General features: G+C 45.7%; 6 protein-coding genes across 6 annotated transcripts; 2 read left to right on the top strand and 4 right to left on the bottom strand.

The window, feature by feature from the left end:
• The first annotated feature begins 3,896 nt into the window (after positions 1-3,896).
• On the top strand, positions 3,897-9,567 carry LOC117135664 (putative cyclin-dependent serine/threonine-protein kinase DDB_G0272797/DDB_G0274007). The gene is made up of 3 exons (XM_033296055.1): positions 3,897-4,108; positions 7,990-8,442; positions 8,504-9,567. The coding sequence occupies exons 1-3, from the start codon at positions 4,104-4,106 to the stop codon at positions 9,342-9,344; spliced, it is 1,299 nt and encodes a 432-aa protein (XP_033151946.1). The 5' UTR covers positions 3,897-4,103; the 3' UTR covers positions 9,345-9,567.
• LOC117135663 (translation initiation factor eIF-2B subunit gamma) lies at positions 9,478-11,227 on the bottom strand. Its single transcript, XM_033296054.1, has 4 exons — positions 10,998-11,227; positions 10,436-10,944; positions 10,240-10,380; positions 9,478-10,139 (listed from the first exon to the last, which is right to left on the bottom strand). Exons 1-4 carry the CDS (start codon positions 11,146-11,148, stop codon positions 9,573-9,575), a joined length of 1,368 nt encoding a protein of 455 aa, XP_033151945.1. The 5' UTR covers positions 11,149-11,227; the 3' UTR covers positions 9,478-9,572.
• A 172-nt stretch (positions 11,228-11,399) lies between these two features.
• LOC117135666 (V-type proton ATPase subunit D 1) lies at positions 11,400-12,470 on the bottom strand. Its single transcript, XM_033296058.1, has one exon. It carries the CDS (start codon positions 12,362-12,364, stop codon positions 11,624-11,626), a length of 741 nt encoding a protein of 246 aa, XP_033151949.1. The 5' UTR covers positions 12,365-12,470; the 3' UTR covers positions 11,400-11,623.
• A 72-nt stretch (positions 12,471-12,542) lies between these two features.
• On the top strand, positions 12,543-13,921 carry LOC117135665. Its single transcript, XM_033296057.1, has 3 exons — positions 12,543-13,200; positions 13,260-13,443; positions 13,497-13,921. The coding sequence occupies exons 1-3, from the start codon at positions 12,628-12,630 to the stop codon at positions 13,868-13,870; spliced, it is 1,131 nt and encodes a 376-aa protein (XP_033151948.1). The 5' UTR covers positions 12,543-12,627; the 3' UTR covers positions 13,871-13,921.
• Positions 13,885-15,730, bottom strand: LOC117135662. Its single transcript, XM_033296053.1, has 2 exons — positions 14,381-15,730; positions 13,885-14,322 (listed from the first exon to the last, which is right to left on the bottom strand). The coding sequence occupies exons 1-2, from the start codon at positions 15,584-15,586 to the stop codon at positions 13,963-13,965; spliced, it is 1,566 nt and encodes a 521-aa protein (XP_033151944.1). The 5' UTR covers positions 15,587-15,730; the 3' UTR covers positions 13,885-13,962.
• Positions 15,731-16,198: 468 nt separating this feature from the next.
• On the bottom strand, positions 16,199-20,374 carry LOC117138055 (nose resistant to fluoxetine protein 6). The gene is made up of 6 exons (XM_033299874.1): positions 20,197-20,374; positions 18,365-18,722; positions 17,467-18,304; positions 17,036-17,401; positions 16,430-16,976; positions 16,199-16,373 (listed from the first exon to the last, which is right to left on the bottom strand). Exons 2-6 carry the CDS (start codon positions 18,693-18,695, stop codon positions 16,248-16,250), a joined length of 2,208 nt encoding a protein of 735 aa, XP_033155765.1. The 5' UTR covers positions 18,696-18,722; positions 20,197-20,374; the 3' UTR covers positions 16,199-16,247.
• Positions 20,375-20,792: the final 418 nt, after the last annotated feature.

Genomic DNA, 20,792 nt, shown 5'->3' with positions numbered 1-20,792 from the left:
ATTTTGAAAACTAGCAAGTAAAACCTTTAAAATATTTGCAATAATCCTCCGCTGTAATTATCAGAGAATGAATGAACTATACTAATAATTCATTTAAGATTGTTTCATTTAAGTTGTGTATGCAAGCTAGCTAAAACTTAGTTCCGATTTAACTTCCTTCCGCTCTACTATCTCACTTTTTATGTGAGCTGTGAGAACGGATCGAAATTTGCATTTCTTTGGCTCCGGGGCACGCCCCCCCAATGTCAAGTTCACAGTCACTTCCGCACCGAAAACGGAAAATGCAGCGACGTGGTATCAACACGTAACTTCCACCGATCAGATACGATCTGATTTCGAGTGGCAAAACAATCTAGTTGAAAAACTTACAAATCATCTGGCGGACGAGTTCCGGCTTTGGAGTTTGGCTTTATGGTCTAATACTTGGCCATTGTGGACTTGGCATAAACGATGGTTATAACTTTAATGACGCCGTGAATGTGCTGGGAATTAATCGCAACGGTTTTTGGAGCCGACTGCCCGCTAATTGTGGGTGTGTGATTGCCCGTTGATGCTGGCGGGTGATGTCAGTTGTTGGGTCTTTAATCATCTATTAAATAACTTTAAGCACATGGCTAATGCGAGCCAATTAACTCCCAAAAGTCCCGTGAGGAACAACTATCTAAAGTTTTAACACAGTCGAAAGTTAGTTGCTCTATAGAGAGCTTTCAAAGGAAATTGACATTTAAATCTAGTTTTAATAATGTTAAATATTAATAATATATATATGAAAGTTCGAGGAAGAATATAAAATATAATTAATTAAGATGTTCTGTGTTCCAAAGCAAAGCAACTCCTCAAAATACTCAGGCAAATTACTCAATCTATTCGTGTGTTTCATTCACAAACGAACTGCTAATCTAAAACTGCCAATTCCCAAAGTCATGAATAGAGTGCTTAAAAAACGCCCAGACAACAACTTCGATGTAATTAATTTCGATTCGCCACTCTTTGAGCGCAACCTTGAACTTCTGGAGTGACGTGTCTATTAGAACGCTAATGGATCCGTTCCGAGCTCAGAGTTACTTTCGCTTTTACCATCAAGATACATCGCAATTCTTGAGAAATCCCGCACTGAGAGTTTGAGATTGGCAAGAGGGAAAACCGAGTGACATAACCCGAACTAACGCACTGGCATCTCGCTTGGAAAATATGTGGAGCATTAAGCATTGAGGCTAATTAGTTAATAAACAAAAGAGTGGACCATGGACACATGCAAAACATTTCGCCACCGTTTTATTGTCTTTCTTTCCTTTTTTTATGTTATTTCGGCTTAGTTTCATTTTAGGTGGCAAAGTCCGCTGCTCAATTCTCAATTGCAGCACTAAACTGGCAGCACTGAAAAGCATTTTGCTAAGGTCTTTGAAAACTATATGCCTGCAATAAAACCGCACTAAGGAAAGTTAAAATAAGAGTATGAATGTTTTAAAGAGCTCTTAAATGTTTATTTAGTCTTCCTCTATTCGCCATTTGAACGCGAATTTTAGTTGTGCCCAAGTGAAGCCACAAAATCGGACCAACTGACAAAAGCGCATTTGTAAGTGGTAATAGGCAGTGGCTAATTTCCAAAATCTTTTCGCCAGGCCTTGCCCAAGTGCGATTTGAGTTTTACAATATTTTTTCCAGTTTTATAGTGGCCGCAATGTCTATAATTTCCCCCAATGAACCTGACCGTCGTGGTTGTCGTTGTTACTGGCATACAACCATTGTTGTGGTAGTTGCTGATGGGGCAGCAAACACAGTTATGATTATGAGTGGCTTTGTGACAATCAACTTCCTCGAAACGTGCCGCTTTGGAATGGCTTTGGCATGGAGTGGATCGGGCTCGGGCTTGGGCTTGGAATGGACTTGGACTTTGCATAATGGCCAGCAGTTGGCCAGTTAGCCAGTTAGTTCGTGTAATGAATTTTTTACCCGTGTTATTAGGGGACAATCGTGGTTGGGAGTCAGCGACATTGCAGTTACAGGTGCATTTCGGGTGTTCGTCTTGGCAAGGCAAGACCTTTCCAAACAGCAAGCAAATACCTTCGACCCAAAAAATACTTAGCACACATATAAAGCTATTTATCTATACATTAGGCTAACCTATTGAATTTAAAATCCAATTTTAAATAGCATTCTTTATCGAAATCGAAATGTAATATCTATATAAACGCATTAAATACCAATCAATCATCAGCTTAAATGATTGAACTACCACCTGTGGAAGTGATATTTCTCTGTGTACAACTTGTTTACCCTTTCGCGCTGACTAATCCGGCAAAACATTTATTAATTATGCCTAATAATTGCGGCACCCGCCTGGGAATAATTTTGATTAGCTGCCACCACTGCAATTATGCCCCGAATCGTGGAGCTGTTTGCACGTTTGCTTGATTTGTTTGTCGCTCCTGATGTATTGCCAGTCGAAGTATGTAATGTGGAAAAAAACGAAAAGAAAAGCCACCAAATTATGTGAACTTGTTATATCACCTGGCTGAAAATCGCAAGCTTCAAACATTTTCAGTTTTCTTATTCGAGCGGCGGCAATCATAACAACAAGCTGCTGCTGCACTTTCTTTGCGTTACGCTTCTTTGCATGCATTGCCAAATCGTTTATATATATATAGATATACATTTATATATACGTATATAGACACGCCAGATATCTGCGGCTATATGCAAGCGGTCAGTGTCCAGACATTGAACGCCAAGCAATTGAAATGCTTGAACGCTGTCCGCCGAAAAGAGATACAGATGCAGCAGACTCAGATTCAGATGCAGATGCAGTCGGAGATGGAGATGGAGAGGCAGATACATTGGCAGTTACAAGTGCAGCACAGAAACGCAAAAGTTCAACAGTCGGAGGCGATCACCATCCCCACACCCTCCCCCTCACTTGTAGGCGTTTGCAGTATTGTAAATTAATTCATATTAGCCAAACAAATGCAGACATGTGTGTTGGCCGAGTGTGTCGGTGAGCAGCAGCTAGCTTTTAGCATTTCATTCGGCGGATGAGATGAGACGAGACCAGATGAGCTGAGATGGGATGAGTTGCCGCACAGGTTTCGTTTCTGTGGTCTGAAGTTCGTTGTGGGAGCATCGCAGTCGAAGTCGCAGCCTCGTTGAAGAAACCGGCGCGAATGATTTTTATTACTTTTTTATTTGCTGCTGATGCTGATGCTGCTGCAACTGTTTTGTTGTTATTGTATTGAAAATAGCAAACATGCAAAATGCGCAACGAAGGCTGAGAAAATCAACAGCGAAAATGTTAATTACACTATATCTGAGCAGCTTCTATCTGCCCGTTCGACGGCCACTTAGGTGTATCTGATGGATGCAAATGTGCAAAGGCCTTTTCGAAACTGCAAGCTACAGTTACAGATCTCAAGATATAAATCTGAATGCATGAGTAATATCAATTGGTTTATGACTAATGGGCAAGCCTAAAACCAAAACCCTGTTAGCGGACAAAGTAAAGATTTTTCGTCGATTGGGTCGTATATGTCTTATATTAGTAAAGCAACATCGAATTACTCCATGAGTAATTTAATAATATTAAATATATTCTATACTTGTAGTACTATTTGTATAAATAATGTACGATCATAATATTTGCGATACTAAAATAAATAATTTCTTATGCTGCAAATCAAAAGACTTAGAGAACGAACTTGGCTCCAATGAGGAAAACTCCACTCAACGTGCACGGTCTTTTGAGTTGAGAAACGAAGACTTTGGCTCAAAGAGAGAAGCCCGAGTCATAGAGAGACCCAAAGAAGTGGCTGTTCTCTCGGCCAGTCCTCTCAATGGGCGGCTTCGGCTGTGGGGGTACTTTTTGGTATAAAACATAAACAAGCCAAAGAAAGTCATTCATTTTGTTGTTCGAGCCAGGCGAGTGAACCGTTAGCAGCAGCATTAGATAGAAGAAGAGCCGAGCTGCCGAGCAGTGCAACACAGTGATAAATATAAAAAAGCCAATAGACAAACACGCGAACATAAAGTGATTCCCCCTTAGTGAGTGCAGTGTGTTATCCAGAGCCAAAACTATTTGGATTATTGGGATACCCATCGAAGCCATCGCCATGCAGTAAGTTCTATAGCCACCCACTGCGCATATGAATCATAGTCCGAACCTGGATCTGAACCTGGACTTGGCCTGCCTCGCGGCCACAAATTCGTGCTGCAGTCGCTGCAAACGATAATTAACATTTTCGGTATTGTCTCGGTCTCCGGGGTTCTCTCGGCCCAATTTTTCTGGGCCGCTTGGCAACCACGAAATATTCTTTTGGGCGATTTCAAAACCCAGCAGCGACATACGTAACACAGACTGTGATAGAAACCCAAGCCCAGGCCGTAGTTGGTCTGACTTTTCCTTCTATATCTTTCTGTTGGATTTCTGTCTGTGTGTGTTTTTGGCGTGGGAGTTTTCGCTTTTGTTTGCCGACAGTTCATTGAGGCAGCTGGCTTAAACCCAAGGGGATACTTGTACTTATTTATATGACTTTGTTACACGGAAAAAAGTTAGGACCTTTTACTGGAAAACGTGATATTAAAAGGATTTAAATGAAGTATAGAATTATAGAGGTTCTTAAATGCTTTGAACATTTATTGAGGTATGCGTATTTTAAAAACCAACTTATCTTGAAGAACTTCACTGTTTTACTATATTTTTTTAAATATTGTTATAGGCGAAGAATTGGTTTTCAAAAATAATGATTTATGAGTTCTGTTACTAGAATCCACAAAAACCCCTGAGATTGTATAGTATTATAAATAGTATGAAATAGTATTTCATTATCACGGCAAAGAGATTTGATTTTCATGTTACTTTGCTCCTTTGCATATTACCCAATCTCTTGATCTTATGGCTTCAATTTATGTTTGCTTTGTGGCAATCGAATGTCCGAGAGTAGATTAATCGATTAGGACTCTGAACGGTCACGCCTGCTGGACATGGGGAGATCCAATCTCCGTGACAGATTGCATCACAAAGCTGGTCCTTTCTAAAAGTCAAGTCGTGTGGATTACTCATGCTCTGCCCATTATATAAGTGACTGCGAATATGAGCGGCAATTGTATCAAATGCACGCACTGCGACGCATGTGGCGTATACGCAATATTTCAACGTTTGGAATTACAGCGACGCACAGATATGCGCAATTGCCCAAGCGTGCTGCCAGCCACGCCCACTGCCTTGTCGCCCCCCCGGTGTAATTGCTTTCGATTTTCTGGTCAGTTTTGATGGGGTGTGTGTATTTGGGGGGGCGCAATTAATAAATTGCCATCGAATTGATTTTATTTCTTTCACTTTTGCCTTGGCTCGTTCGATTTCGCCCGTCATCGGGCCAAGCAAGCGAACACACCCACTTAAGACATCCCGAGTGAAGGTCACAGATTTGTGAAAATTACCGCAGCATAAAGAGGCACAAAAGGAAAAAACGGTGGAACATAAAAACCATTGCCAAGCCATTACAAAGTCACATTATCCAGATGCCCGAAATCAACCAAACGTAAATATCCAGCACATTAAAAACCAACCGCCCTAACTGCACGCACATTAACAGCTCTTAATTTGTATCAAGCAAAAAGCAGAAAACAAAATAATGGATAAAGTGAAAAAAGGAAAAAATTAAAGCAGTGCAATGTAGTTTTTTTTTTTGGGCTTTCATGTTTCACACAGTTTAATGGCATCGGGAGTTGTGTTAACGAGCCAGTGTTTAATTAAGCACTCGAATAAACCAACTACAGCAAGTGAAAACAAAAGACTTAGGCAACAAACTCGAACCGATTACACGCTAAAGAGTCGAGAAATGGAAATGGAAATTGAAATTGTAATGAAGGAAAAACAGCGGGCAGCCCAAGCGATTGTGGCACTAAGTGGGCTTAGCTCTTAATTCTCTGCCAACTCCCGGGGAAATGCGTTCGTTATATGAGTTATACAAGAAATTTACACTCTCGTTTTCCCGAAAAACCAGCACACTTATCGAAATGCAGGTGGTTGCCAAATGTCGTAATCCTAGACCGGCGCTTATGTCACCCCAAAAATGTCCGCCTAACATGACGCACACCCAACATTTAAGGAAATCAAAAGCAAATATAGTCCGAGTTCCATACGCAAGAAACCCCAGTGGCACACAGAGAAAAACCAACTCACAGCTAACTCAGCTCAAATGTATAACGAAACCGACGGCTCAGCCTGTCTTGTGGTTTCCAGAAGTGGGTCCAAATCGGGCCAGGGGATTGGGGTCGACGAAAACCATCAACATCAACATCAACGCATCGCCTCCATGGCTGCTCCACTGCCATATGCTATATGCTCTATGCTATGTGCTCTATGCTTTAGCTATATATGCATGATGTAACTGCAGTGCGATAACGTCTGCATCTGGACCAAAAGCAGAGACAGATCCCGACACATGCAACCAATTCCCCATTTATGGCAGACACTCTGGCCATTGCGACTGCGAAAGTGGTGCTTGTGTGCCGCAAGTGGAGCACTCCAGGCTGCGCTGGAATGTGCACAGCTATTTGCATGTGTTGCAGGCGGGATTGGAAATGGGATTGGGATGGAGGTGGCGCTGGCGCTAAAGGCAATTCCTTGGGGCAGATTCCCCCGGATTCCCATGGAGGTTGCGCAAAAGGTTCGCTGACAGTGACAATGCAACAGGCAACAGTGGCACTCTCAGCCAGCTCCTAAAGTTCAAAGGTGCAACTTCCAACTTGCAACTAGCAACTCGCAGCTGCCAAGCGACTGGCTGACAAATTGCCAGCTGGAAATTTCGATACTTGCATAAGACGCTCTCCAGATTTATTGGCCTGGCCCAAATCAATGGAGTCCACCGCGTACTCGGGTTCAAAGTCACTAGCAGCCGGACACTCGTTTGGCGTGAAAAGTAAAAGTCCGGACCGACTTTTGCTTTTGCTATTGCTTTTATTACAATTCTCTCGCATATTTCACCTTGCCCAACTATTTGCAACTCTTACTCGGGCTTTGACGTTATGGCCCCAATTAGATGTAGGCACGTAACATTGGTTAATTGGACTGGCCGGCAGCACCGCCGGATCGGACCGTTGGTTTCCAGGCCAGGAATTCCAATCCCATTCGCCCCGCGACAGGGGTACATATCATGCGTATGAACAGCAGTTGACATTCAGCCAAGTCGAGTCAGCGAGTGGGTCTCGGGTAAATGGCGTTCAAATTGAACCCGCCGCAAGCTGAGCATCCTCCTCATACTCACTGGTCTCGGGGTATATCAGCTATTACATTCAAGCAGCAAACCAGTGCATATGTAAGATTATCTTAGATTGACATGATACAGACCTCACGTTTTCAATTTCAAATAGAAAGTCGTATCTAGAATATATCTAATGATATTCTTTCACTTACACTCTTAATGTGTTGATTAAAACAATGACTTGGTCCTAAGGAACAATTGGAGTACATTAATGTCTATTAGTAATGCATATTCATGGTCAAGTGACGAATTGAATTTGATCTTTTGAAAATCACACTTCAATTTCCCATACCATTTCCAAGTTAACATTTTATTTTGGTTTTGGATATTGGTTAGCTGGGGTAACAAGCGTATGCCTTGATCAGTGATTCCCAGCGCCCAGCTTTCCTTGCCTTCCCAGCCGCAGTTGCATCTCCATGCAGCGAACTCCGTGGCCCGTTTCGATCTTGGGGGACTTGCCGTGTTGCCTATAACAAGTTTTCTGGCCTGGCTGGTCTGGTATGGTATGGTCTCTGGTCTCTTGCATAACTGGTCGCTGGGCTGCCGATGCCGATGCCAATGACGATCTCCGATGATGCTGCCTTCTTTGGCTGCAATTTGGCGGCATCTTCGCGAAAAGGTTCGCAGAAATATTTTCCCGCGTTTTTGTTGGTTGATTGTCTGGTTGCCACAGAGTTTCCCATATCATAAAGCAGCCTGACTCATCAAATGATGGCCATTGCATCCATTGCAGCACCCCGTCAGCCGTTCTTCTAGTCCTGGCTGTGTCCACCGGCCTGTGGGCCTGCTGCGTGGAGGGTGCATCCACCGGATCACCCTCGGCCACGGCCACCACCGCCAAGCCCAAGGGATTTGAGGCACGATCGCTGGACGTCAACTCCAGCGGAGGCGAGGAGGAGCTGGACGACTTCGAGACGCAGGCCCAGACGCATCTGGCCTACCGGCAGCAGCCGCAGCAGCAACGCCAGCTGTACGAGTACAGCGAGGAGGATCAGGAGGAGGCACCGCGTCCGGTGTACGCCAACCGAAATGCCAAGCAACAAAGCAACTACCTGAAGATCCAGGGACAGCTGAAGAAGCCCCTCAGCGAAGAGAGCGAGGAGGAGGAGGAAGAAGTGGAGGAGCCCGATCGTCTGTCCACCCTGCTGAGCAAGTCCTCTTTCAGCTGCACGGACAGAAACTCTGGGTGGGTACAATCGTCAGAAAATATTCAAATACACCAAACTTAAGCTAATATTTAATCACAGATACTATGCCGACGAGTCGCTGAGCTGCGAAGTGTTCCACTACTGCCAAGAGAGCCAGAAGCACTCGTGGATCTGCCCTGAGGGTTTCACCTTCCACCAGATCCATCTAATCTGCATGCCGCCCTCCCACGACAACATCTGCAAGCAGTCCTCCAAGTACCATATTGTAAACGACTACCTGTATAAGCCCATCAATCTTCAGGAGCACCAGAGCAAGCCAAATGTGACGCTTCGCTACTCGGAGCGTTACTTCCCTGAGAACTACTACGAGCATGAGCGTTACGATGACGAGGAGGAGCAGTTGCCCGCCGCCCCAAGGCCACGCATCCAGCAACAACATCACCAGCAGCAACACCAACAGCCCCAGCAGCAACATCGCCAAGTGGTGGCCTACCAGCAGCCGCAGCAGCAGCAGCCCCAAGTGAGGGTACAGTACCAGCAGCCACAGCAGCACCAGCACCATCAACAGCAGGCTCAGCCGCAACCACAAGTGGTGACGCAGATCCGCCATCAGCCGCAACCTCAGCCGACTACCCTGGCCTACCGGAAGCCACAGCCAGCGACCACAGTCCAGCCCCAGTTGCAGTTGCATCAGCTGCACCAGCCCCAATTGCAGCTGCACCAGCAAAGGCCACAGACGTTGGCGCCGACCGTGACGCCCGCGCCGTACCGATTCTTCACCGCCGCTCCCCAGCTGCAGCACTTACAGCAGCAGCAACAACAGGTCTTCCGCACGCCCGAGGAGATCAACATATCGCTGCAGCAGCGCCGGCCGCAGGTGTTCATTGCCACAACGCCGAGGTATTACGAGGATGAGTACCTCTACGAGCGGAGGAAGTGAGGAGGATTGCAGTGGAGTGAGCAGTAAACAGTCTTGTCGTTCCCTCGGATCCACCTCTCGTGTATATTCCCCGTCTAAGTAGCTTTAAGCTCTCGCCCCAGCTCTCTGTCAGGCCCGAAAATCCTTGCGCGAGTTTTGTGTACCTATTTGTAATATTTAATGTCCTGCTAGAAGAATCCGCCTTCTAACTCAATTCGTTAATAAAGGAAGCCACATTAAGTTAGCCGCTCACTGTATATCTATCTCCATGAACTGATCCGCGTTGGACAGATGCACTGCCTGGCTGTGAGTGCCCTCCTCTACTACGTAGTTGGGTCCAATTATGCAGTTCTTTAGGACGGATCCGCTCTTCACCTGTGCTCGGTGTCCAATTATGCAGTTGTCGATGTTGCAGCCCTCCTCCACAATCGCATTGGACATTATAAGCGAGTTGGCCACAATGTTTTTGGGACTGATGATGCAGTTGGGTCCGAAAACGCTAAAGTTCAGTGAGGTCTTTTCGGACAACTTGGCATTGTCTGCCGCTATGATCTCCTTTGTTTGGGTAGATTTTACCACGGCTCCGGGAGAGATCAGTGGGTGCTTCTCGCCACACAGATTGTTCCAGATGCTGGCTAACTTGCGATTGATGGCCAAGAAGCTCAAAGTGTTGTTCACCCGCACACCGATGGCATCTTTTGGCGCCTGAATGCCATAGCAACGCACAACATCGCCATGGTAGGGGGCTTGGGATAGAGATTGGTTAAACAGTGAAGTCTGCGTGATCTTCTGGTCCAGAATGGTGTGGCCTACATACTGAAAGTTCAAAACAAAATAGGATTTTATATGATATTCTTTACGGGATATGAATTACTAAAGTTATGCTGTTAATACCAAGTAGAAATGTTCTACTCACATGCAAAACATGATCCTCATTCTTGGTGACCACTCCCACTTCAGATGTGGTGTCCTGCACCGTTTTAGGAGGTCGTTTGGAGTGTTGCTTCTTTATCAAATGCGGCAGAAACTCGCCCTTAAAAGTTGATATATTCTCCTTCTGCAAAGATTGAATATTAGAAAACATTTTACTATAAGGACATATTAAAACTAACCCTTCGTAGATAATCGATAACCCATTTTTTCAGCACATAAACATGAGCATCCACTAGTCGGCTGTATACATCCAACCTTCCGCGGTTCTTGAGTAGATGTCGCTGGATGTTGAGTGTTTCCTCGCAGTCGCTGGCGGCGGACACGAAAGCCAATCTCTGAGTGGCCGAATGGATGCCAATCAAATCCCTTTCCGGTTTGTGCTTGCTTTTGGGACCGGGCATAACCACGTCCGACTCAAATCCGCTGGGAAATAGGAGCATTGCAAGGGCGGCATCATGTTCCCGAAACTTGTTGATCAGCGGATATAGGCTGACATTGCTGACCAGGTCACAGCTGACCACCAGAAAGTCCGACTTGATCTTATCGTATATGTAGCGCAGACTATCGGCAGTTCCGAAATCCCCGTCACTAGGAATCGTGGCATAGTCCAGTCTCAGCTTTAAGGGAGTGTTTTCCAGAGCAGATTGGATCTCTAGTTTTTCTTGCTCCAGTACCACAACAATGACCTCTGGAATATTTTTCAATTAAAACCGGGTTTTTAATTCAGACTATCCGAATTACCTGAAAAGTTGTGTTGTTGCAGCAGATTTAAGGGATACCAAATCAGGGGATATGGACCCACCGGCAGCAGGCATTTGGGGGCATCCCCCAAGACCTCGGGAAGACGAGTGCCACGCCCAGCGGCAAAAACTACGGCCTGGAACTCGATCATTGTTTCACAAAAATATAAATAATTTCGGCTAAAAAGCGTGCAAACACAGAAAGAGCCACGCAAACAGCTGATCTAATGCAGGCAAAACTTCTGTGCGCGCTGTCCAACACTGCTTCCAATCAGACATATGTTTGCTGTCATGTGACTGTGCTATTGTTTTTGTTGCTTTTGCTATTGTATAAAACAAGTCAGATGACCCTTTTTACAATGAAAATTCCCTTTTGCCACTTAATTATTACACAGAATGCACATCGTATGATACAACAAGACTTTAATGCATGATTTGCGCAGCTTACACTACACTAAAAAATGGAATACATACTTTTCTGCTTATTGGAATAGTCTACACACTTTTGCTACATAGGTACAATTAAGTTTGTGGCTTGCCCTTTGCGAATTACAATATGGAAACGGATACAGAACAGAAAATAGTTTAACAATAATATTGCTGGAATTAACACATCCAAGGTAATACTTAGAACAGCACGTCGTCATCGCCCTCATCCAGGATATTGGCCTGCTGGCGCACATCGATGCCCTGCTGCAGCAACTCCGCCTTCTTGGCGTCGGCCTTAATGCGAGCCTCGCGCTTCTTGTCCTGAATCTTCTTCAGCCGGTAGAACTCCTCACGCTCGAGCTCGTCCAGCTCCGAGATGATGTAGGCCAAAGTCCTATCGATTCGGGGGATGATCACATGCTCAATGGCGTTCACACGACGGTTGGTGATCTTGATCACCTCGTCCAGGGTGACGAATGAGGTCTGCAGCGAGGCCAGCTCCACGAGCAGTTTAACGGCGCTCTGGTAGTTCTTCTTCAGCTTGGCCAGCTGCTGACCGCCACGGGCCAGACCGGCCAGTTCGTAGGTGTCGGATCCGTCCTGGTAGGACTCGAAAACGGGCAGTGTGACACCAGCCACGTTGTCCTTCTTGGTGCGGATCTTGATCTGGGCCTTGGTGACGTTCTGCAGCACCACCTGGTTAATGTCGCCAGACGTGAATTTGGCCTCCGCAAGCGAGAAGGCTGCCTCTTTCATAACATCACCCATCAGGGTCTTGGTCTCGATGATTTTGCCTAGAATCAAACGGAATCGCATCTGCAGGGCATCCGCCTTCTTCTTGAGCAGACCGTGACCTTTCTGGGCTCCAGCCAGACGGGCCTTCATCAACATCTGGGCACCACGGGACGGGAAAATCGGTAGCCTATCTTTTCCGGACATTTTGCTGTTCTTTTCGGATGGTAATTGGCTGGACTAAACAATTTTCAACTGCGTATCAAGAAAACTGCAACCGTCGCAGAACACTGAAAAACTCCAACTGGAAAATGACGGATGACAGTGTTGGCTACTGCCCGTAGCCAATCGATAACCAGTTGGTGCTGGGTAGTGCGCTTACATACAGTACTGCAAAATACGTAGCCACAGCTGATTTTGCATTTAAAAGTAAACAAAACTAATAAATAGAATTTTTTATTGGATTAACAATGCTTCTGCAACGCGTGTGGTTGCCACATTTCAACAACCATCTACGCCAATACGCGAAGAAGTCGCGAGTCCACATCAAACCAGCCATGGCCGTGAGCATGCGGATGGTCCATCAGGAGATCCTTCATTATGTAAACCCCTTTGCCAGGATCAACGTGAAGTCCGATATTTTCCTGCGCATCCAGCCCGCGGATGTGCATCAGTATACCAGCGGGGATGTGTTTATCGCCCAACTGGTGGGCGGCCAAGTCAAGAACTCGAATGTCTCGCTCGATGTGAAGGTAACCGATGAGGACAAGGTGGTCAATGTGGTGGTTAAGCAACTGGCGGAGCAGCCCTCAAAGCTTGAATGCCATCTGCAAATACCCGTGCGTTCCGATGTCTCTGTGGACGCAAAAGGTAGTGTGCGAGTGGAAGGCATACAGAGTGAACTGCTGCAAGTCAAGGCAAAGGAAGGCATCCTTACCAAAAACATCAAGGCCACCCATATAAACTTGTACAGTGAAAATGGTAACATCAATTGCCAAGGCACATTGCTGGGCAAGATCACCCAAATAGAGTCACATAATGGGGTGAGAAAAAGTTTACTATCAATCTGATCTGGTTTTAAACCTTTATATTTCCTTTTCAGAACATTGCGATGGATAAGTTGCAAGGAGACAGCTTGAATTGTTCCACCAAAGCTGGCAGTATTGTAACTGATTGTTGCTATGTGGAAAAGTCAAAGTTTCAGACACAAACTGGGCGTCTGGAGCTCAAGAACGTCCACAAAAGCAGCCAAGTGCACGTCCATCAGTCGTCGGATCTCAATATGAGTAGGCGAAATAACGAAGAATGAAACCATTATGCTAATAACTTTCAATTTCAGCTGGAGTACATGGCAATCTTCAAATAACTACAAAAGGAGGCAACTTAAATGTCCAACTCTCTGAGCTAGTGGGGAACAACAAAATCGACGCCGAGAACTTGTTAGAAGAGGCTATCATACACATTTCCCAAGCCATAGAGCAGAATCTTCACATTGAGGTAACAGCTCCTGAAGTGAAATTGGAAAACGAACTGGAGCATGTAGCCCATGCTCTCAACGAGAGCAAGAACAAATTCGTGCTAAGCAATCCAAATACAAATCGACTGGAAGTAAGCAGCACAGGCAACAAGGGCGTGCGCCTGGGAAAACAGTCATGGAGCGATATGATGCGTAATAAATTGAAGGCTACCGGTACCTTAGACGATTTACCTTAGCTAAAGACAGAGACTAACTAAGTTAAGAATATATTGTGCTGCAAGCTACAATCTCAGTCATTTTTGCTTCATCCATCATGGAGGCATGTTGTTTAGGCTTGGCCCGACTCCTTAGCCACTTTATCGTTCACGCATTCGAGTGCCCTTGAGAAAATGGCTTCTTCCTTTCCGGCTTTGAGTGCAGACACAAACAGCTGCACCTTTTCATCGCCAATCTCTTGGAGATCCGAGTTTTCCGCTTTTATCACCATACATGCCAACAGGCGCAGCAACTTCAAGGCGTTCTCCACATACTGCTCCTTTGGAGCGTCATCCTCCTCCTCTTCGTCCTCTTCGAATTCATTGGCGTCGGGATCACTTCCCCCCGTGTAGTTGTCAATGTGCTGTTTAAGTCTATACCACAATTCCAAAAGATTTAAGAAGGCCTCCTTGTGATAGAAGTACTTCAGGCGCTGCAAAGATAAATATTTAAATAGAACGTCGAATATTGGGTATATTTTCCAAACTTACACTCCAAATGTGCGCCAGATCCTCGAGATATTCCTCCTGGCGTTCGCCTAATGGAATGAGTTGCAGAGGCTGCTGCAAAAACTGCAGTATTCGCGCCAGACAACTGACTATACTGGCTGCATACACATCCATAGAGGCTTGCGCCTCTGGCAGTTGGACCAGAATGGTGCATATATTGAGGTAGGTTTGTATGATCTCCACATCACAGGTTATTTTCGGTCCGCACGAGTCGTAACCAACGTCGGCATCTTCATCACTGTCCTGGGCCGCTGGCACTTCTGCATCTTCGTTCTCCTCGCCAGCTTCCTCGTCGGTCAGCTTTGCCTGATCATCGCGCATGAGTCGCAGAAACGCGCTATTGACCCCATCGCAGAGTTCTGGCACTAGAAAGACCTTCGCAAAAGGCTTGAGATTCAAGGTGGAGTTTGCGTTTTCCTCCTCCACCAAAGCGCAACTGGCCAGCACAGCATTTGTGGCCTTCAGTGCAGCTACAAGCAGTTCATCGCTAACAGACAGTTGTAATATCCTGCCCAGGTTCTGCGCGGAGTTCTCAAAGGCAGCAAAGCAGATGTACCAGTTCACAGCGAACTTCTCCTTGCCGCTAAGCACATGGGCCATGATGTACTGAAAGAGTCGCATCAGCTGTATCAACATGGCGGTGTCCATGCAGTATGTCATCTTGAACAGGGTTTCCAATGTGTAGCGGTCACTGGCCAATAGCTCGGCGCACTCCACCTGGGCGCACATGTTGCCCAGCAGTCCGATAAGAATCTCGTAGAGCCGCAAATCTTCACAGCCCGCCACCAGAGTGTACATGATCGAATCAATGGCGCCGTTCTCCAGCAGCAGTGTAACCACATCGGGGGACACCGACATGTCCCATACTTTGCACAGGTCATCCTCCAGCTGCTGATCGAGTGTTGAATGCCGCAGCAAATCCCCCACCCTCATCACCGTTTTCAGGATGAACCGACTGCTGTACATGGTGTTGCCGACTGCATCGCCGCGCATCCGCTCCAGCAGCTCCGCCTCCTCGGCGTCTTCATGGGCGGGAGGGGGCGTGGTCGAGGCGCTACTGGCGCTGGCAGAAGCGGAGGCGTATGCTTCGCTTTCCTTGTGATTCGCGTTTTCCGCGGTTGGCACATCGTTCTGCTTGGCGGCCCCCGCAAGACCACTCGCCGATGGCTCCGCTTCTTCCTTGGGCATTTCGATCTGGATCCGGGTCTGGGTAAACTGTTTAACGGCTTCGTTTGGCAGACCGCGGAATGGCAGTGGTATTAATCAATATATTTTGGACAAGATCTTTTTTTTTAGACGCTGTCAGTGGGTCCGTTGGTTCTTTCATAAAAAATACTTTAAGCTTTGGAAAAATTAGCGGAAAAGCTCGCTTTCTAAATCACTTTTACATAAGCAGGTCACACTTCCTCCCACCTCGGTGGGTTGTTTTTTTAAATATATTCTTAAAATGTTTCATTCTTCTGCCCTGGAAAAGTTAGTCAGCTGTGTAACAATATCAGTTTTCAACTTAAAACAACCAAAACTACCTTTAACTACTTTGAAAGAAACCAAAAGTGTGGATTCCTTTAGTTAGCGAAGCTGCAAACCTAATCAACTCCACGCCTTGTGGAATCCAATGGAATCCACAAAAAAAGAATTTAAAACATTGGCGCCAACACTATTTAGATATCGTATTATTATGTTTGTTACTAAATTCAAAAATTTGAACAGCAATATTACTATTATATTATTCTTTTAATATTATATCTAAATTCGAAAATTCCAATAAAAGATAACACTATGTTATAACCATAACTTTCTATTAATAAATGACTTAGATGTAATGCTAACAATGAAAGGTAATCACAGTTTATGAGGTTTTTGGTTTTCCCTTGAGCAGCAAATTGGACAGATTGCTGTAGGGCAGCTCAAAAGCCAGCGAAAAGGCGATGGAGGCCAGATAAACGATCATCGTAAACCCGCAGCAGATGACGCTCTAAAGAAACAACTCAAGATTATTACAAAGCAACATCAAATGAAAATGTAACTTACCAGCAGAAAGGGATCAACTGCAGAGCTCGTACTGGTCAGACTGTAAACGAGGGCAATCACCAGAGGATTCAATAGATATATGGCGTAGGACAGGCGGTTCAGATGCTGAAAGAACTTGGCCTCCAGCAGGCGTGACCACCAAACGCCAGTACCCGAAGCACTGCCCACGATCATCCAACAAATGGTGAGGGAAAACAGAGCGCGACCCAGAACAAATAGCGATATGGTGATAAGGTAACCCAGATCCCGCTTCACCGTAGAGTAGATGCAGCCCACGAACACCTTGAGACTGAAGTGCCACCACCGGCATATCCGGCGTTCACTCAGCTCACTCACTTGGAAGCGCTGCTCCTGGTAATACCACGCGGCTATTGCACCCACGATATAGGGCAAAACTCTTACAAAGGGACTCGTGTATATCTGGGTGCCAGTCGCATAGGTGGAGTCGAAAGAGAACTCGAACTTCTTGGCGATTCCAATGCCGTAGGACCACGTTATCGTGGCCATTAGTCCAGTCAGAGTAATTGCCTTGGCCAGCTTTTCGTGCCTGGTTAGAAATAAATTGAAAATAATGACATTTTCATGCGATTTTAAGTTTAAACTCACTTGGCGTAAATGAAGAGCACGATGTTTGCCAGCAGGAAGAACTGCATGTCGCAGGCGAGGCTCCAACTCCAATTGGCGCACATTTCGCGGTGATCGAAGAGGTTCTGGATGAAGAGCAGGTTCCTCCACCAGTGTTGTGGGCACAACTCGTCGAATCTCTCGTTGATATGGAAAACGGAAACATCTCCAATGTAGGCGAAGGCCAAGTCCACGCTGCCCATCACCACCAAGTAGAGGGGACCCAATCTCAGGTAGCGATGGAACAGCAACTTGCCAAAGAGCTTCACATTCCCCCACAGACCATTGCGACGCACTGCGTCCAGCTGCTGCTCATTTCTCAGGAAGTTGTACGTTTGCAAAAAGCCACTGGACGATTTGTGTTATCAAATGGATCAGCAAAATACTTTAGATAATCGAATGATTATATTTACCTGATGGTAAAGAAGACGTCCACGAGAAGTGGAGCTGTGGAGACGTACTGGAAGAAGACCTGCTCCGCATAGGATATCAGCACCGTTTTGTTGTGCACAGTGAAGTACATGTACCACACCACATGGAAGATTAGGATCCAGATGGCACACACCGATCGCAGACCATTCATAATGGGAATCTCGCCTGGCTGGTTCTCCCTCATGGCGGAGATCTTTCTCCAGTTATTGGCCACATCGAAACAGGACACGAAACTCTGAAAGGGCTGCCACTTCAAAAGGGTATCCAGTGCCTGCCACAGCTCCGATTCCACCGGAGCCAGGCCCGGATCCGGCCCATCGGCCCTCTTGGCCACCCGCACTTGTTGGGCGCAGAGCATTAGGGCACCGGTTACCAGGATGGCGGCCACCACCAAACGGAAGGTCAGCCTCTGGTAGAAGCGTTCGCTCAGCTGGAGATCCTTCATGTAGAGCACCTCCGGCTTTATATCGAACATATCATCCTCGGCGAACGAATCTCCGGCCACATAATACCTGGCCAGCTGCTTCACCTCCTCGGAGCTGCAGGAGCTGGGCAGGCACAACCCAATGTGGAGCACCTGTTCGGACATCACCTTAATCTCCACCTGCCACGGTGAGCGGTGGCGCATGTATATCACCCGGTAGTCCATCCCAAAGGGAGCACTTTGCGTGAGGATGCTGTAGTGCATCACTCGCTCGTAGTTGCGCGACAAAGTGATGCCCACGGGCCTTCTGACACCTTCACATCCATCCCGACTGCCCAGCCAGTAGTTCTGGCCGAACACGAAGCCGGATGGCTTGGTTCCCGACGCATCTAAAACTAAAGATATACGGAATTTAATATATATTAATATATCAACTAATAGCTCCAGTCACTCACCCTTCATGGCCCATGGTTGCCTGCTGAGGATTCCCCGCTGCACTTGCTTCAAGTGGGCGTGGCAGCTGGGACTCACATTGCTCTCGTTGGCCACTTTGGTAAGCCCGAAGATGACGGAGCTCCTGGTGAGATGGGTTTCGTGCGGGGATTGGATGGCAGCTCCTTCTTTTTCTCGAATATCCGTGGAGATAACATCTGTGGACAACTCCAGGCTGCCATTGAGAAATCCGTATTCGTAGCGATGCCGTCGCAAAGTGGACTCATTCACGGCTGCATTCGCCACTAAAATCCAGATGCTGATGATCAAGACCGATCTCCAGTGCTTTTCCATGCCGAGGAACCGCTAACGAAGCGGCAGCTGGGAAAAGTAAGAGGCGTTTAATTGTTGACCCATCAATACGAACGCACTCGAGTTACGAAAAACAAAAACCAAGTTGGACCTTAAGTTACGTCTACTTCCTGCCGGAAAAGATTTACGAGACGCGTAACGAAGTAATGATGTCTTTGAAGTTAGTTAACCCTTTAAGATCCCAATCAATTTATTTCCTCATATCTAATCTTCTTTAAAATCAGCATCTTTGAAGAAACCAACTTTCACTGTTTGTTCAAATTGATCACGGAGGTGACATCGAATGTATCTTATGGAAATAGCTGTCCAAAGAATGCGTGATTTATTCCAGATTCATAGCTTTAATGGGCTTAAGATGCGTATTTCGTTTAGAAATATTATGAAAATATATAGGTTTTCTTATATCTAGAACTTTCTTTAGAGAGCTGTAACTATTTAAGGTGAGATCTTAAATTTGTTCACTAATTGATATTCTTTACATTAAAGGGGTTAAAAAGGAAAATCGCAGAATCCAAGTGGAACACTCTAGAGCTCAATCCAAATATCAATTAGCCGCATCCGAACAGTAAGTGCGTCTCAATGTCAGCTCCAATGTATCGGATTAGTTCGATTCACGAGAAATTCGTGAGATACAGTATCTACAATGAACAGTCACCCGAAGGTTTACGGATGCCCGAGGCGAAAATCAGTCGAACTTGTCACTTGCGCGCGCCGATTCATGGAAACTCAATTGCCAACTATTGAAGCCACCAAGTTCAGTGTTATTACCACTAACTGTCTGCAAAGGTCAACGACTATGGCCTGGTACATATTGTTACGATCATTTCGGCTGCTGGTGTCTCCAGAATTCACTTGCATACATTAAGTTTGACCACGCGCATGCCATCTTATTGTTATTTGCCCAAGTACTCATTCCAAATAAAACGTTGTTTGCATTGGCTGATTGAGGTAGAAATTCGAGAATAAGTCTCCCCCGGCGATTTGCCAATTTGGCAGCAGGCGTGGGCCAAAGAAGATCGAAAATATAAATATAATATGGCCAATGTTTTCTTTGCTCTCGAAGACGTCGTCGAGATTCGCAGTTGTAAGTCCCCAGATAGCCAGTTTGCATTTTATGGCAGCTAATGGCTTTTGGATGAAACCATTTCAAGGGTAAATCGTAAATCTGCGCTTGGCTTCGCATCCACTATTATATTATTTTCCGATTTTTGCCTATGCAAATGAACCTTCACCTTAACTTTGCGGATCCCGATCGCCCAGTTTGGTTTCTTTTTTCCCTCATTTTTATTGGACAAACGATGGGTTTTGTAACTAATATTCGCGAACTGGCTCTGGTTTTGCCATATTTGCTGCATGCTGGTTTTTAATGGAATGGCCGTAGGAAAAATGGTGATTTATATTTTGACACTGCCTGCTTATGGTCGCGTTTGGGGGTCAAGGATCGATTCCCATTCGGGATCTGCAACTAACCAAAGTGACCTACATTTCAAACAATAATCCAATCAATGTAGAACTGTCCTTGGCACTCGCTCGTATTCCAAACAATTTTCGTTTGCCACTTTTTTTTTTTTGGCTTGTTTATTTATTTTTGTAATATTCGCAATCGAAACTATTTTTTAAGCTGTGTTTTTTTATTTAGCGCGACACTCGCAGCTTCGCGTCTTTCGCAGATACTGTGACCCTTTGCGGCGATTCCAAAGCTTTATAAACTCCGTGAGCGCCCAAAACGCACGTGAACAGGTATCAAGCTGGTATTAAGTTAAAAAAAATAAATAAAAAACAGCAACAAAAAATGAGATACGAATGAAAACAAACCGAGCGATGAAAGCGAAACTGCTTTTCGCTTTGTTTATTTTTGGGAATCGGAACGGCCTGCATTTGCGATCGGCTCATTTTTTTAATTCACACGTATACGTCACTAGGCCGGGCTCAAATTGCCGGTCTTGAGTTCTCGTTTTTCACGCCGATCGATCGCGTTCATTGACTCCGCGATGATGGGGAGGCGTTCTTCCGAGTTGAAAGTCACTCCCTTCATGAGGCAGTGGATCCTTGCTTATGCGAGACAAGAAACCTGCAGGA

This window comes from Drosophila mauritiana, chromosome 2R (assembly GCF_004382145.1).
Source record: "Drosophila mauritiana strain mau12 chromosome 2R, ASM438214v1, whole genome shotgun sequence".
Classification (NCBI taxonomy): domain Eukaryota; kingdom Metazoa; phylum Arthropoda; class Insecta; order Diptera; family Drosophilidae; genus Drosophila; species Drosophila mauritiana.
This window is presented reverse-complemented; position numbering and strand designations above follow the sequence as displayed.

Coding starts and splice junctions, on each gene's coding strand:
- LOC117135665 (XM_033296057.1), top strand. CDS start 12,628: ATGCTTCTGCAACGCGTGTGGTTGCCACATTTCAACAACCATCTACGC. Junction 13,201..13,259: donor AAATAGAGTCACATAATGGG/GTGAGAAAAAGT, acceptor TTTCCTTTTCAG/AACATTGCGATGGATAAGTT. Junction 13,444..13,496: donor GTCGTCGGATCTCAATATGA/GTAGGCGAAATA, acceptor TTTCAATTTCAG/CTGGAGTACATGGCAATCTT.
- LOC117135664 (XM_033296055.1), top strand. Junction 8,443..8,503: donor TGCACGGACAGAAACTCTGG/GTGGGTACAATC, acceptor ATTTAATCACAG/ATACTATGCCGACGAGTCGC.
- LOC117135663 (XM_033296054.1), bottom strand. CDS start 11,148: ATGATCGAGTTCCAGGCCGTAGTTTTTGCCGCTGGGCGTGGCACTCGT. Junction 10,381..10,435: donor TTATCGATTATCTACGAAGG/GTTAGTTTTAAT, acceptor CAATCTTTGCAG/AAGGAGAATATATCAACTTT. Junction 10,140..10,239: donor ATGAGGATCATGTTTTGCAT/GTGAGTAGAACA, acceptor TTGAACTTTCAG/TATGTAGGCCACACCATTCT.
- LOC117135662 (XM_033296053.1), bottom strand. CDS start 15,586: ATGCCCAAGGAAGAAGCGGAGCCATCGGCGAGTGGTCTTGCGGGGGCC. Junction 14,323..14,380: donor ATCTGGCGCACATTTGGAGT/GTAAGTTTGGAA, acceptor TTATCTTTGCAG/CGCCTGAAGTACTTCTATCA.
- LOC117135666 (XM_033296058.1), bottom strand. CDS start 12,364: ATGTCCGGAAAAGATAGGCTACCGATTTTCCCGTCCCGTGGTGCCCAG.
- LOC117138055 (XM_033299874.1), bottom strand. CDS start 18,695: ATGGAAAAGCACTGGAGATCGGTCTTGATCATCAGCATCTGGATTTTA. Junction 18,305..18,364: donor GCAACCATGGGCCATGAAGG/GTGAGTGACTGG, acceptor GTATATCTTTAG/TTTTAGATGCGTCGGGAACC. Junction 17,402..17,466: donor GACGTCTTCTTTACCATCAG/GTAAATATAATC, acceptor CAAATCGTCCAG/TGGCTTTTTGCAAACGTACA.